This window comes from Haliaeetus albicilla, chromosome 4, assembly GCF_947461875.1.
Source record: "Haliaeetus albicilla chromosome 4, bHalAlb1.1, whole genome shotgun sequence".
In the NCBI taxonomy this organism is placed as follows: Eukaryota; Metazoa; Chordata; class Aves; order Accipitriformes; family Accipitridae; genus Haliaeetus; species Haliaeetus albicilla.
Window position 1 is genome coordinate 43,145,541 of NC_091486.1, and position 16,067 is coordinate 43,161,607.

Below are 16,067 nucleotides of genomic sequence, written 5' to 3' on the forward strand. Positions count from 1 at the left end.
ATTCTGGTAGGAGCAAACGTCAAGAAGTAGGTATGAAAACTTATCTGAGTTTTGCATACAAGTGTGTTTCACCAAATACACTACTTTAGATTAATTCTTCCCATTTCAAGGTGACATTTATGTTTCACCATGATCTACAAACAGAAACAACATAGACAGCCAGTTTGGAAACTGTATGTCATGAAAACACAACCAAAGCAAATTAACTGACTTTGCTGAGCTTAGAGTTAAAAACAAAGGAAGACTCTTAGAGCATGGTCTTTGAGCTTTCGGTCAGGTGAAAGAAATATATGTCAGACTCCATGAAAATGAAATCAAAACTGCATCTGGTTGGTGAATGATATACACTCACTGAGGACAGTAATTTGTGGCTGGCGGATGAAGTCCATTTTTTGTTGGACTTCTCAGAAAATCCTCATTGATTCAAGTAAGTCATTTGCCTCCATAGAGGTAATTTGATTTCAGCCTGTGGAAAACAACTGCCAGAACCTGGTTGTATTAAATCATTACCAGAAATAAAAAAAAATCAGTAGCACTAAACTTCCAGAAACAATGTAATCAGATTTCATTGGAAAATGTATAATTTGGAGGAAAAAGAACATACCTCAGACAGTGGTTTCCTCTGAGCACAGTTTATACCTCCAATAAAGACCATATTGGGCATCACTGGTCTGACGTATTCAAACACAAAGTCAAATCTCAGAAGCCAAATGGAAGCAGAGTTCAGGAGGTCTAGCAGGGATACATCTCTCTGAAGAACTTCAGAGGAAAACTTTATTGCATCTTCGTAGAAACCATTACAGTACACAAGCTCCAGGAGGGAAACCAGTGCATTTTCCACTCTCTGGAAAAAGGTCATGTGGTCCGAGTTGAAGGTAAATAGTCTCGGGGTGTAGGACAGAGGACTTGGGCACTGCGGTGCTTCGTAGTGTAAGTTGCAAGGAAATCCTCTCATGAAGAACACAAATGGAAGAGAAAAATAATTAGCAAGTGTTGCTCCACACATAAAAAAGGGGTCTGTCAGGACAGCATCGAAGCCACTTTGATTCAAGTACTGCAGGGTCTCCTTGCTGCTGAACAGGTTCTTGCACTGAACAAAGAATGTACGGAAAACGTGCACTGAGCTGTTGTATAGTGCTAGAGCATTCAGAGGGAAAGGCAGGTCCTTCAGGTGAGTGGCAATGTACTCATGAAAGGCATTATCCAGCTCTTCTAATGTGTAAGACACTGGGTATGTTTTCACCGTGTATGCCTGTGTCGTTTCCATCTGCCAGCTTACTTCTGGTATAACCACCACCACTTCGTGTCCTCTCTCACTGAGCTTTTCAACCACTTGTCGCATGCTAAGCCAGTGGCTTCCACCCATGGGCACCACCAGGAGTCTCCTTCCATCTGAGAGGCCAGGCAGGAGGAGGATAAAAATCCAGGCACAGCAAAGCCTCAAAGTCATGTTCCTGTGGTCAGAGTACAGACTGTGGGAGAGTCTTCTCCCTCAGGCAGTAGCCTGAAGATGCTTTTGAATGAAGCTGATCGGTTTATCTGTTGAGTTGTGCTCCTTTTTCATAATCTTCTAGTTAATGATTCACTGCTTTGGGTTGTGGATGGTTTGGGTTCTTTTCTCATTACTTGTGAAGCCAAATGCTGTGACCCTTTCCTGTCCTGAGAGTGATTGGAGTTCCTCAGTGTTCAACAGAGAACTAGCTCCTCAACATGGTAGTCAGATTTCTTAGGAATTCTCTCTTGATCATTGATGTATCCTGTCTTACTCCTTGGCCAGGACCAAGGAAGGCAAGTTTGGCGTGAAAAAATCCAACACCACAGTAACAAATGAAAACAGCCTCAACAAATTTCATTGTGGTTGGAGACATGGAAGTTCAGATCATTTCTCTGAGGACAGAACAGGAGACCCTCAGGATAAGGGGAAAGGGCAGATGAACCAACTCTTCTGAGCTAGCAGGAATCTCCAGTCTACAATGACACCAGCAAGAGACACTGAGAGAGGCTGACCTGGCAGCTGAGGCAGAGATCTGTGAAGTTGAAGCCCAGGTTCTTGCTTCAGGGCAGTAATGCAGTTGTTTCACAGCCTATGAGATGGCCTTCAGGCGGTTGAAAACTCTTCACCACTTGCCTATACATCAAGTAGAGTCCAGACATAGGACATGTACTAAATGTGTTTTAACAACTACAACTCCATGTATGGCTTGGACTGTTCAGTAAAGACACAGGTGTGAGCCCAGGTATCGGACCTGACAGCTAACGAGCAGCTTCAGTGCAACTGTGGGTTTGCAAGAGCCTTCAGCTTCACAGCATTGCTTTTGACATTAATGGTGCCAAAAAGATTAGAAGCCTAAATAGCACTGTGACATGGAAAAATAATGAAATGTAAGATATTTAGAGCCATGCAGCCTCTGTCCCTCAGGAACACAACTTCTTTGATCTCCCTTCCGTACCATGGTCAATGCAATGAAATTAATTACGTATCATTTTCTTCATCTTTTCCTATTAGCCTTTTTGTTTCTTTTTCCCACTTTACCGACATCTGTAACTTTTTCCTTGTGTAGGGAAACTACTGAGTAAGTGGCAAAATGCAGTTTTCTTTCAGGCACTTGATAACTTTTCAGAAAACAAAATATTTGAGCTTCAGAGCAGGGGGAGAAGCTCTGAGGTAAAAGTGAAAAAAATACTTTCAGAATCTTTTATGTTATTATAAACTGTAAGGGAAAAAAAGGATGGGTAATAACTAAAATGTTATTATTTCCAGCTTTATATAAACTGCACTTAAAAATGATCATTGGAAAAAAGACTGGTTTAGTAAACAGCATTTTCTCACGAAAAGGTTATTTTTATTTTTTAAGTTGGTTTTTTTTGGCACCCCCCATTTTCTGGAGAGGGGTAAGCAGACAGCTGTTAGGGAAAATTCCTGTCCTCCCTTCCCTTCTGCGGCAGGATGAATTTGCCATCCAAACCTTGCAGCACCCTTAACATGAAGGGAGTGGGTACAAAAGCAAGTGCAGGACGAGCGAAGCTAATCAGTACCTTAGAGGTGTTCCTGAGTGTTTACTGGTGACTCCCTCAGTTGGCTTGGTTATCTGGCAAAGGGTGCTTGATGAGTTAAACTTTGCTGGGTTCAAGGGAGTGCGAGTTAAGAGTTGCTTACCCTTCACACGTGGTCGCCAGCGCAAGATGCCAGTGGGAACTTCGAATTAGGGAAGAAGCTGCATAGCTGGGGGATGCCAGGGGAGGAATGGAAAACCCCACGGGAGAGGGGCTGTGCTGGACGGCTGCAGCGGGAAGGAGGGACATTGTGTCAGAACAACTGCTGCCTGTGGCCCCACTGGCACGATGTGTGTGATTGCAGCAGACCACAGTGAGAGTCAATGCTGGCAGCAAACGATGTGCCAGCTGGGCCACTCTAGCCATGGTGGCAGCTGTGACCAACCACCTGCATGTTTCAAAGATGGAGCTGGTCATCTCTGATCACCGGCCAGGCTCATCTGTATTTGAAATCCCAATGCCAGTACAAGCCCTGGCCTGCACCTGATGGGGCCACACGAGCTCAGGGAGGGAACTGGACCAGAAGGGGCAGAAGGAGAAGCAGCCCCCGCCTCCGTGAGGGCTCTTCCTTGCAGCAGAAGCCCTTGTGCTACAAGGCTGGTACGCTGAGCTTCATCCCTGGCTATGTTTTTTGGAAGGCTTCAGCAGGGCCTGTCCCTGGTGGTGGCCTGAGACGTCTCGGTCATGGTGAAGTGTTGGTCTCCTCCCCCAACAGGTCCACCACCCAGCAGAAGCTGGGCCGGGGCAGGCTGGGCCTCCTCCAGGCCCTCAGCCTGGCGAGGCCGCGCAGGCCCCGGGGTCTCCACGGCAACCCTTGCCCCCCCGCCCCCAGCAGGCTGACTCCCACCATCCACCGCGGCCTCCAGGAAACTACAGCCCCCAGAAGGCCTTGCGGGGAGGCACGCCTTCCCAGCGGGCAGTGCGGCTCCCCCCCTCCGCCAGCGCGGTGACGCTCCGGCGCCGCACTACGACTCCCAGCAGGCTGTGCGCGGCCGCGTTGCCGGCCGCCCCCCGGTTCGCATCGGCTCCCGTGCCCGGCGCTTCCTTCCCGCTCCTTGCAGGAGGCGTCCCTCGCTCCACAGAGCGAGGGCGTGCCGCTGTTGTCTCTCCGGGACTTGGCCAGGTGCGTGAAGTCCCGGAGCGGCGGAGGCCTTTAGGTCCCAGCGTGCTTTGCGCGGCGCCACAACAAAGATGGCGGCGGCCGCGGGGCCGTGGCGGTAGCTGCCGGCCCGGCTCTGGGTGCTGGCTCTGAGGGGTGAGTCGGGCTAAGCGGCGGCTGGGGAGCCGTGCCCCGCCAGCCCCGGCGCTGCGGGCCGGCCGGGGTGCGGGCGGCAGGGCCAGGGTACCGGTGGCAGGCCCAGGGTACCGGTTCTCGTCCTCTCTTCGGTACCGGTGAGACCGCCTCTGAAGACTGGGCCCATCTCCGTGGGGGCTCTGGGACTGGAGCGTGTGGGAGGTGGAGAGAGGCAGGGGGAGCCGGGTGAGTTCAGCCTGAAGAAGGGAAAGCGAGGTGGAGACTGTACTGCTGTCGGGAGGGGGCATCTGCGCAGCCTGATTCTTGCCGGGGGTGCAGTGGGGTAGGATGAGAGGTGCCAGACCCAAGTTACAGCGTGGGAAGTTCCCATCAGAGATAAGGAATAGAGCGCAGGGGCTTAGAGGGGTTTGGGGATCTCCTTTCATGGAGTCATTCTGACTTTGGCAGGGCAAGGCCCTAATAAGCGATGCTTTTTGAGGGTGTTGGACCAGAGACGTCATCCAGAGTTTTGTTCTAATCTATGTTACTGCATCCAGATATTCATTCTAATCTATATTGCTGTATGATTTTTCAGGGAGGGAAGCTGCTAGCAGCAGTGCTTTGAGGATCCAGAAATAAGGAATGAGGGAGGATTTGGCACTGTCCTGCTGAAGTGCTTCTCTGGAGTGGTGCGTGGGTACAGCAGACTGTCAGTAAGATGATTGCTGTCTTCTAGATTTGTGCTTTTTTTATGATGAAGAAACCTATTAGGAGCAAGCTATTGTGCATTTGGGTGAGGAAAATAGGAATAGTCATCATCTTTGAATGGTTAAATGCTAACGTGCAGCAGGTCTAACTGGAAAAATGAATGAAGGCTGTGAGACAGTTTGGAAAGAGTGTTAAACCTAGTACTTACTTCTTGAAGTAGGAGCGGTGGGACCTTTACAGACTTTTCTTTTTTAGGCAGTCAAGGTGTAAGAGCTGCATTCAGAGGAGAAAAACCTACAAAGACATCAAAGTTATTTCTTTCCTATCTCTGTTCGTTAAGAAGTATTTCCAGCCATGTTATTTTATTTTGTGAGGATTTATAAGGGGATATCTATTGTGTGAAGTGGTGAAGAAGCATTATAGCACAAGCAGAGTGAAGAGTGTCATGCTGCTTCATAGTCAGCTGCTCTGAGCATAGCCTTTTGCCTAAAAACTGCTCTATTCTGGGAAGGACTAAAATGGGCTTAATGTAATGCTATTTTATAGAAAGTTTTAGGAAATGCCTGACGAACTACCAGTTGGTTGAATGGGGAGCTGTCGACTACGTTTGGATTTTCAAAAAGCATTCAACAACTTTTGCCACTGAAAGCCTTTAAAGAAATTAAGCTGACACAGGAGAAGAAAGTTGTTGCTTGATTAAATGATTAGCTAAAAGATAGGAAACAAAAGGTCAACCATTACAGAGGGGAGTTTCTCTGTACTTTTGCTAGGGTCTGCATTCAGTGTATCATAAACTGTCAGCAATAAACAGCAAATGCTGAGATGATTAATTTTTCTTGTGAAGTCGACTGATACATTGCACTAAAGACAAGTGCCATCAGTGAAGCTTTAAAGTCTTTATGCTAACAGGCCGCTGAATGAAACAATAGCAGATGATATTCATTGTAGGTGAGTCCAAAGAGGTGTAGCATGGGGCAGAGCCGATCACAGCTTTACAGTTATATATACACACGTATTTCTGTAAAGTGTATGTATAGTGGTCGGATTTGAAGTGAACACACAGGAGTGATAATTGGGGTAATAATATATGTTGCTTAAAAAAAAAGTAGTTTAGTGCTCAGCAGTTGTACAAAAAAGAGCAAACCAGAGCATTATTAATTAGCTATAGAAGGACATGATTTGCGCACATCTTGAACATGGTAGGCAGATGTGGTCCTCTGATCTCAGAAGCAGATAAAGAAGTTTAAGGGGTTCAGAGGTAGTAGATAAGGATAATTGAAGATAAGGGACAAGTTCTGTAGTAGGAGTAAATACATCTTTGTGGAAGCTTTTGTCTGGAAGAGATGTCTGAATGGAATATGATAAAGATCTGTAAAATTGCACATGGAATGAAGGTAAATAGAGGAATGATTATTCACTGCTTCAGTATAACTCCTTGATTACTCACTGTTAATGCAAGAGCTACAGCATACCAAATGAAATTATGGGGTGACAAGTACAAAACAAAAGTGAGCTAGCTTTTGGAGTCCTGGGACATGCTAAGAGGTTGTAAGGTTTCCAAGAAGGACTGAAAAAATTTCCATAAGAAGAATTAGTTGCCATTGAGTTTCCAGCTTGAACATCTGGAAGCAAGGATAATATTTTCATAAAATATCACTGTATTTTTGACTATTTATTGCACTCTTCCCATCTGAACTGGCCAATACTAGAGACAGGTTACTTGTGCACGTGGATTTTTTTTGAGAGGCAGCGCAGGGATTTTCATGAGTTTGAGAGGCCTTACATACCTTTCCTGCAGGAAGCTGGGCAGCTTGAACACTAGTTGATTATGCATGTTTAGAAGGATGTATTTATTTTGCCATGCATGTTTTTGCTGATGCAAAGTTGAAATGTGATGTATTTGGTTCTAGTTAAAAGTCTGTTCAGACCTGTGCTAACATAAATGCTTTTAATTCACCCTTTTTGTTACATTAGCGCACCCTTTTATATGGATCTGACGTTCACTTTTAGAATGAACAGCATAAGACAAAAAAAAGTTATAAATAAATTCGTCAGTCATGGATGAAAGGCTCATCTTGGAGGATTAGAGGTGGGTGGATTCAATTGCGGTTTTTATAGTAAATAGATTATTTTATATTTTTAAAGGACTGTTTTGCCTTCACAATGTTTGGGGACTTATTTGAAGAGGATTTTTCCTTTATTTCAAACAATCATTTTGGAAAAGGGAAGAAATCAAAGCCCAGAGATTTGGAGCCTCCGCCTCCCAGGGATTTCACCAATCTAAGTGGTATCAAAAATCAGGGTGGGACCTGCTACCTCAATTCCCTTCTGCAGACTCTGCTTTTCACACCTGAATTTAGAGGTAATGTGTTCAAAATCTTCTTAAAATAATGTTGGAATTGATATTTTATATCTGCATTTCTAGTTATTTATTAAAGAAACGTGACAAACACATTGTTTTCAAGAACAGTTTACTTCAGTTCAAATAAGTTATTACAGAATATTCAGAGCTATTGGTCTGTAAAATTAGTATCATCACTTCTGCACAAAATGTAAGTATTGTAAATGTTACCTTTTCTTACAGGTGCGTGGTTACAGTTTGTGTAAATAAGAGAGGTTATTGCTGTCTGTAAAGTGTCATTCATTTTTTTTTAATGCAACCACTACAATTCCTGAAAAAATATTTTACCATCTAAACACCTTCATGCTTACTTCTGCTTTATTTTTATAGCTTGAACCAGTTGCAAGGATGAATGATGTTCAGAAAGGTTGTTTAATGTCTTAATTTGCCAAAAAGAATAGTATCATAATGCTTGACAGCTAAAATACAGTTAATCTTCAAAGAGGGAATGTTGTCTTTTTTTAAATAGGCATTTTTCTTTACAATTACAGAGGCGCTGTTCTCTCTAGGTCCTGAAGAACTTGGGTCTCTGGATGATAGCAGTAAACCAGATGCAAAGGTATTTAAAATTTTCTTGTCATTAGTCACTGCTGAGTGTTGATTTGGAAGAACATTGTTTCAATTCACATGAAACTTCTTATGGCAATGAATGAAAGCCTAACTCTGATACTGCAAGGCAGTTTGGTTGGCTGATACTTGATTTTTCACACAGTTGTAAGTTTTCAGTGCCATAAGTGTTTGCTTCAGAAGTAAAATATTGAGCCTGTCTCTGCTGAAATTGATAGCAGAGATAATTTTGTCTTCAAGGTGAGCAGGAGCAATCCCAAATTCTGTACAGTTCTCGTATAGATTTTTCTCTTCTGTAATTCAAGCTACAGTGTTTTGACTTATTTGTGTCCAGGAACAAAAAAGTAAATGTGTGCAGCCTAAATGACTGCACTGAGGCTCTCTGAAGATTTAACAGCCCATCTGTGCACAGGATGGTATGGGACTGGAATTTAAGCTTTGTTTAAAAAGTGCTTACTAAAGTTGACTACAGAATTGCATTCTTTAGTTCTTGGGTTAAAGTGACACAACTGGTGGCTTGGAAAATTTTTTTCTTTGTAAGTCAAAGATAAATATAGGTAGCTGATTAAGCTTACTGATATTAACCATTCTCCTTCCCATCTCGTTCCACCCCACCACCAAACACCCTTTACTGAGCAAGGAGTAGCACACATTAAATCTGTATGTCATGATGTCTTGTAGCTGAGTTCTTAGGGTTTAGTATTATGGAAAATATCAGAGGAAGTTGTCTTTTTTTATGATGGTGATGGCTTAATTTTAATCTGTACAGTTTTGCTTTATCACAAAACATATGTTCCATGACTGTATTTGCTGAGTAAGGTGAGGCACTGTAGATTTTTGGGAACCAAGTCTGACTGATATTTTGGTGTGAATTGAGTAACCTGTGTTATGAAAGCCATAGACAGTGGTGGTGTACTAAATTATTTTTATTTAAATGATTGGTTTGAAGACTTTTTCTGATCTTCTGGGTATATTTGGTTTTTATTTCTAGGTTCGAATAATTCCGTTACAACTTCAACGGTTATTCGCTCAGCTTCTGCTCTTGGACCAGCAGGCTGCATCTACAACAGACCTTACTGAGAGCTTCGGGTGGAACAGCCATGAGGTACAAATCACCATCAGTGACAGTATCATTGATAAACTTTTTCCTGAATGGAGATGATTTTTACTTTTTTTTTTATGTCTGACATTTAAGAAATATCTTGAAATACTTCAAGCTGTGGAGAAAGCATTGAATTGGGTCAACTATTGTTGTATACTGTTGTATCTCCACATGAAATACATGCCAATTGTTTACAGCAAGTAACAGAAGAAAACAGTTCTGTTAGATACAATTTCAGTAGCTTTTTCTTTGTTTTTACAGGAACATTTTTCCAACAGTACTTAGGGTTCTTGTCCTCAAATACTTAGATTCTTACCTAAATTGAACTGTGTAACTCATCTTAGTCTAAATCTACCCAAGTGAAAGTGTCTTATGTGGGTTATAGTAGCTACTTAGAAACCATATCTAAATTAAGAATAACAAGTAATAATAAAGGTAGTAATTTCCTACTCAAGGTAGTAAATACATGGGTAGTCACTGAGGCAGCTGTCTTTGTCACACTTAATACATGTTGTTTTTAAACAATAAGCAAAGCAGATGGCACTATTTTATTTCTTCAAGTTTGTTTTTTTTTATCGTGCAGGAAATGAGGCAGCACGATGTGCAGGAATTAAATCGGATTCTGTTCAGTGCTTTGGAAACTTCCCTTGTGGGGACTTCGGGTCATGACCTTATTAAGCGATTGTACCATGGGATTGTTGTCAACCAGATTGTTTGTAAAGAGTGCAAGAATATCAGTGAGAGACAGGTAAAGCCAAACTATTTTCCAGGAGGGGTTTCTGTTCAGCCTGTTGAGGATACTTTAAATGTTCTTTTTTTTTAAACTCCAAAAATAGTGACATCTTACTTGCGTGTCACTGGTGGTCTTGTTGAATCTAGGTAGTGTGTATTGGTTAGAGTGCTGCAGACTTGAAAACGTGAAAATTACGTGTGACTTTGTTGTTAAGTCTTGGCTGGCATTTCCTAAACCACCTACATCAGGCTGTGACTCAGAGGTAAAAAACGTAAGTGTTGTTGCATCTTCTGAGTTGGCAAGCGTTGCCTTTAGTAGATGTAGTTGGCAAAGAGCTGAACAGTGGGGTAACAACAGTAAAACATACTTTTACAGTCTTTTATGCTCTTTGTAATTTAAAAAAAGTTTGGTGGTGGTGTTTTTGTTTTGTTTTGTTTTTAAATTAATTTATCTTCTGTGGATATATGGAGGTTTTTCCCCATCAGCAATGAAAGCAAAATGAATGCTTGTTTCTGCTGTGGTGAATGGGATGAGTATCTTTCTAATGTACTGTGAGCTTACTACCTTATTTTTTTGTTGTACTTCTGCATAGGAAGATTTCTTAGACTTAACAGTAGCAGTAAAAGGTGTAGCTGGCTTGGAGGAGGCCCTGTGGAACATGTATGTAGAAGAGGAGTACTTTGAAAATGAGAACTTGTATCGATGTGGAGCCTGTGATAAACTTGTCGAAGCTTCAAAGGTAATGCATTGGTGATTCTCAGTGTTCAGTCTGCTGACAGTTAGGAACTTTGTTTACATTGCTGTGTCTGCCCTCTGACACAGAAATAAAAAAATCTGTGTCTTTAATCAGACAGTATATAACAAGAGGATGCCAAAATCTGACCTGTTTTTTAAACCTCAGCAACTATGTCAAGAAAAGCTCATGTGACTCTTGATTTCTTAACTTGAATGTTGTTGCAGTCTTTAATCTAGACAATGGTGGATGGGATGGCATGTGGTTTCGAGAGTATTGCCTTATTCACACACCTCTATGGGCACCTGGCTTTGGACATTTCAGAAGATAGGCTAAAAGATAAGCTAGACCCTGACGAAAAAGATAAACAGGTCCATGTAATGAAGAAAACTATGGAAATTCTCTCATGAAGAACGCAAATGATAGAGAAAAATAATGAGTAACTATTGCTTTGCACAGTTGAATCTGTTGATCTAGGTTTTGCATTGTTTCCCTGAGGCCAAACAGGTTCTTGCATTGATAAATTAACACCTTAGTAGGTGTTTTCAATATGTTCTGTAGTGCTAGAGCCTTCAGGTCAGTAAGAATGTATTCATGTAAGGAACCATCCAGCTCTTCTAATGTGTAAGGCACTGGATATGTTTTCACCGTGTATGCTTGTGTCGTTTCCATCTGCCAGCTTACTTCTGGTATAACCACCACCACTTCGTGTCCTCTCTCACTGAGCTTTTCAACGACTTGTCGCGTGCTAAGCCAGTGGCTTCCACCCATGGGCACCACCAGGAGTCTCCTTCCATCTGAGAGGCCAGGCAGGAGGAGGATAAAAATCCAGGCACAGCAAAGCCTCAAAGTCATGTTCCTGTGGTCAGAGTACAGACTGTGGGAGAGTCTTCTCCTTCAGGCAGTAGCTTGAAGATGCTTTTGAATGAAGCTGATTGGTTTATGTTGAGTTGTGCTGCTTTGTCATAACCTTCTAGTGAATGATTTGCTGCTTTGATCTGTGCTCAGCTATGGGCGAGAACTGTTGGGTTTGAGTTGTTTTTTTAAAAAAATACTTGTAAAGCCAAATGCTGTGACCCTTCTGTGCTGAGTCATTGGAGTTCCTCAGTGTTCAATGGAGAACTCTTGACATTAAGCCTGTGATGTTCATTGAGAGTGGTCCCCAGGAACTCAGGGACAACCAGACTGAAGTATTCCTTTTTCTGGCCTGGTTCCCTGCCTTCACCCCTGGGCACCTTGGGAAAGGTTCAGATGCTTGACACTTGTCTGTATTAGTATCCTCCAGAGGAATTGTGTATGTGACCCCAAGTGCTTTGTTAAATGGTGGTGTGTCTGATAACACCGGTCACTGTATGCCAGTGCAGCCTGCACCATCCTTGTGCTGACAGCTTGTCCCTGTTTGTTGGTTTATGACAGTTTGGACTGGTTTTCCCAACATAGTAATTGAATTTAAGGCTTCTTATTAGTGTTCTCATCCATCCCCTCAGGCAGGGCCAGGGAAGGGCAGCCCAGTGAGAGCTTTATGAGAGTTGTAGGTCTTTGAATTGCATTTCTCCAGAATAATACAAGTGGTGTTTGGGTTTCTTCTTTCATGTTGTAAGTCTTTTATAAAAAGTTGCTCCTTTTTCCTGTTATTCCCACTATTTTTTGTAAAGGGGAGACAGACATAGGTGTTAGGGCACTCTGACGTATTCTGTCATCTTCACAACAGCAAAGCTCTTTGGCCTACTGTGGTGACTCTCTTCTGCAGCAGGATGACTGCAATCCAAACCTTGCAGCACCCTTAATGTGGAAGCGAGTGGGTGCAAAGGCAAGCTGAGGACAGGTGAAATTAATCAGTGACTCAGGAGTTCAGAACCATTTGCCAGTGCTTCATGTGCCTCCTTCCAGTCCCTAAAGGGAACCTATAAGAAAGCCGGGGAGGGACTTTTTACGAGGGCATGTAGTGATAGGACAAGGGGTAATGGCTTTAAACTGAAAGAGGGTAGATTTAGATTAGAGGCAAGGAAGAAGTTCTTCACTGTGAGGGTGGTGAGGCACTGGAACAGGTTGCCCAGTGAAGTTGTGGATGCCCCATCCCTGGAAGTGTTCAAGCCTGGGTTGGATGGGGTTTGAGCAGCCTGGTCTAGTGGAAGGTGTCCCTGCCAATGGCAGGGGAGTTGGAACTACATGATCTTTAAGGTCCCTTCCAACCCAAACCATTCTAGGATTCTGTGTGGCTTGGTTATAAGGGCTTGTTTGAGTTCAACTTTGCTGGGTTCAAGGGAGTGTGAGATAAGAGCTGCTTTCCTTTCATACGTGGTCATCCATGCAAGAAGATGGTGCAAACTCTGAACTTGGGTAAGAAATCACATAGCTGGGGGATACCAGGGTATGAATGGACAGCCTCAAGAGAGGGGCTGTGCTAGAAGGCTGTAGCAGGAAGGTGGGATGTTGTGTCAGCATGACTGCTGCCTGTAGCTCTGTGACCCTGCTGGCATGATGCACTTGATCACAGCAGACCATGGTGAGAGTCAACACTGACAGGAAGTGAGGTGCCATATGAGTCACTCTAGGCTTGGTGGTAGCGTTAAGAAGGCAGCTGCCTAACAATGCGACCACCTGCCCACACCTAGCCTGTTTCAAAGACAATATGGCCCATGCCTACTCACTCCATTCCTCCCTTTCTTCAGTACACTGTGAGTCTTTGGATGTTCTTCTTTGCCCTCTTTTGTTTTGGCCTCTAGGGAATTTAGTAGTTGAAGAATCCAGTGTTCTAGAACTTTATCAGATTTTAATTGTACAGTCTGATTTTCACCCTAAACTTGGAAGAGCATGCAAAATCATTTGTGCCGCTAAGCTCTGCAAAGTAGTCTCTGCAATTGGCACAAATGAATTACCTAATTCAGAGAGTTTCTTAAGCCATAGGTATGTTCCTGGGAGGCTCTCTGGTATGGCTCTTCAAATGGAGAGTTGGGTGGAAATATTGGAAAGGCTCAGAAGTGTGTTCATTGAATCTACACTTACATTCAGAGGTGATACAAGACGATTGGTTTTGCTTTGCACCAGGGTTCCTGATGCTCTCTCACACCAAGTTGTTCAATCTTGATTAATATTCTTCCTTAATAAAACAGATTATGTTGGCTTTCCTGCCTTGAAGGTCCTCTCCCATATAAATGAGGGAGACTTTTAACCCTTGCTTAGTTGTTCTGTGGCTGTCTGTAGGGTCTTCCAGGATATATCTACCCCATGCTGCTTAGGCACAGCATTGTCCTTGTTTACCGTATGTAGCCCACAGACCTTGGTCAAGGCCCTTTTCTTCAAGCAGCCTGGCAGATCTTAAGCAAAATGCCACTGTGATATAATCTGGTGACATTTTTCAGACTGTTTCTGTTGCACTTGGAGGCAGCCCAGCAGTCACTCAGCAGCAGGCTGCAAAATACATGTGGGAGTGATCTCTTTTTCTGGACAATACACACCTGTCAGAGCTAGTTGTGTTACAGATAGGATCATTTCTGACTTCTGCATTTGAAAACACTGTGCCTGTATGAGCCCTGACCTGTACTTGGGGTCACACAACCCCAGAGAACTGGGAAACTCCTCAAACGTCATTGGAATAAACCTAAGGTGATCTACAAATGCTGTGTTTGGACAAGATGACCAGGAGGGGCCAGAAGAGTAATAGCCCCAGCCTCAGTTGAGGTCATTTCCTTGCAGCAGAAGCAAGCATGTAGGCTACATTTGTAGTCTGAGCTTCATTTGTAGTGGTGTTGTTTGGGGGTTTTTGTTTGTTTGTTTGTTTGTTTTTTGTTTGGTTGGTTGTTTTTTTTTTTTTTTTTGAGGGGTGGCTTCAGGGCCTGTGCCAGATGCTGAGTGCCCCACTGTTCATCTGAGAATGATGAAGCTACAACGAAGCTGTGTTGCTCTTCTGCAGCACCTGCTGTTCAGCAGCAGTTGAGTGTTTGTGCTTTTTTCTCTGGGCTCTCAGGGTCTTTGTGGGACTGGTGGTTGCAGGTACTGTGCAAGGGGCCAAGAGCAAGGTTGCTGGGAAGATGCTGTACAGTCTGACTTCATGGGTAAGCACAAACCCAGGGGTTTGAAGCAGTTGATTCTTAGTATAAAATTCAAGAAAATCCTCTCACAGAGAACATGTGAGCTATGGAAATGAAATTACTGACTAGCATTTCAGCAATGTCCTCCTTTGTTTTCTGTAGGAGGATAAAGCATGGGTCTGGTCATCACCATGCAGTGAAGGTGTAGGTCTTAACAGAGGGGAAGGATCTTGATTACTTTTAGGATGTCTAGTTGGTAGGGAAACTGAGAATTAGGGAATACATTTTAAAAATGAAAACACAGATCATGTCTGCCTGGTTATGACGAAGCTTTGTTGGAAAATAAAGAGTTGACCACAGCAAGGTGGAAACCACTGTTGTGTATAACTTTGTACTTAAAATTTTTTAAAATCATTTTACAGTCTGCTAAACTACGCAAGTTGCCGCCCTTTCTCACCATTTCTCTCCTGAGATTTAACTTTGACTTTGAGAAGTGTGAACGATACAAGGAAACGAGCTGCTATACATTCCCTATCCAGATAAATCTGAGGCCTTTTTGTGAGCAGGTTTGTACTGTTACATTTGTTAAAGTTTCTATATACTCAGCAGAGAACCTATATCTCAAGGCCAAGTTCTCTTTTATTTTGCATTTTGTCAGGGCAAGGTGTTCAAGAAACTTTGTAGGGTTCTCCTCTGTGCCCGATTCCAACTTTTTGGAATTCCAATTTGTTTCTGAAAGACCACTTTCTAACTGAGTGGGAAATACCTTGTAGCTATACAGGGGGAAAGGGTATAATAATGACCTAAAACTTAATCTGATATTTGTTTGAAAGGAAGATTATCACCTGGATATTGAAATTCATTTTTGTATTGTCATTATCTGATAATGTCATGTATAAATTTTGCTATATATGTTTCATGTGCCTGTAGTTATTTCATTTTTCTTAGGAATCTGTCTTTGCATTTATATATATGTATTTTGATTATAAACTGAGCTATACCAGTGCTTGATGCCAATTTTTGATCCTTAAAATATGTAAAGAATATACTTAATAGAGGCACTGTTCTTGAAAAAGAAATTTTTCTGATCGAAATGTTGCAGTGCAAGCTTGGAAATTTTTCAGTGTTTGCATTTGAGGAAGTCTTTTTTTTTTTTTTTCCCCCCTTCATTTGGTTTGTGTATATAAATGTGTTGCTTGTTTTTTCTCTAGTCTTTTAAGCAAATTAAGCCTGGTTATGAACAAGCAGGTTGAGCTGTTCTATTATTTTCATCAGTATGTCATTATTTTAAATTTTGAATTTCTAATATTGTTCAGAATCATGCTTAAAAAGTTGCTTAATTAAGCCTGTGCCTTGGTCCATGGTTTATGTCAGTCTGTACTTGTGTTCCCCAGCGCTGAAAAGCCATTTCAGTCTCTGCATGTGCAAATGCACAGTGAGAAATATCTGAAGCTATGCTGATGGTGTAAAACTGTCCTTGTATGAAAGACTTACTGATATATAT

At 42.7% G+C, this 16,067-nt stretch overlaps 2 protein-coding genes across 9 annotated transcripts in view; one reads left to right on the top strand and one right to left on the bottom strand.

The window, feature by feature from the left end:
* Positions 1-1,529, bottom strand: part of LOC104314572 (UDP-glucuronosyltransferase 1A1) — a 43,122-nt gene extending 41,593 nt beyond the window's left edge. The window contains exon 1 of the mRNA XM_069782161.1: positions 605-1,529. Within this exon, the coding sequence (XP_069638262.1) occupies positions 605-1,450 (846 nt within the window). The 5' untranslated portion in view covers positions 1,451-1,529. The remainder of the gene's footprint in view (positions 1-604) is intronic.
* A 2,525-nt stretch (positions 1,530-4,054) lies between these two features.
* The window catches only part of USP40 (ubiquitin specific peptidase 40), a 40,215-nt gene continuing 28,202 nt past the window's right edge, over positions 4,055-16,067 (top strand). The window contains exons 1-8 of one of the 8 annotated variants that reach the window (XM_069782167.1): positions 4,231-4,309; positions 4,884-4,981; positions 7,142-7,358; positions 7,889-7,956; positions 8,956-9,069; positions 9,650-9,814; positions 10,392-10,538; positions 14,986-15,129. In XM_069782167.1, the coding sequence (XP_069638268.1) occupies positions 7,160-7,358; positions 7,889-7,956; positions 8,956-9,069; positions 9,650-9,814; positions 10,392-10,538; positions 14,986-15,129 (837 nt within the window). In that variant the 5' untranslated portion in view covers positions 4,231-4,309; positions 4,884-4,981; positions 7,142-7,159. Of the gene's footprint in view, positions 4,178-4,221; positions 4,535-4,883; positions 4,982-7,141; positions 7,359-7,888; positions 7,957-8,955; positions 9,070-9,649; positions 9,815-10,391; positions 10,539-14,985; positions 15,130-16,067 lie in introns of those variants that run through there. The other 7 variants (XM_069782166.1, XM_069782170.1, XM_069782168.1 and 4 more) reach the window with 7 other exon arrangements.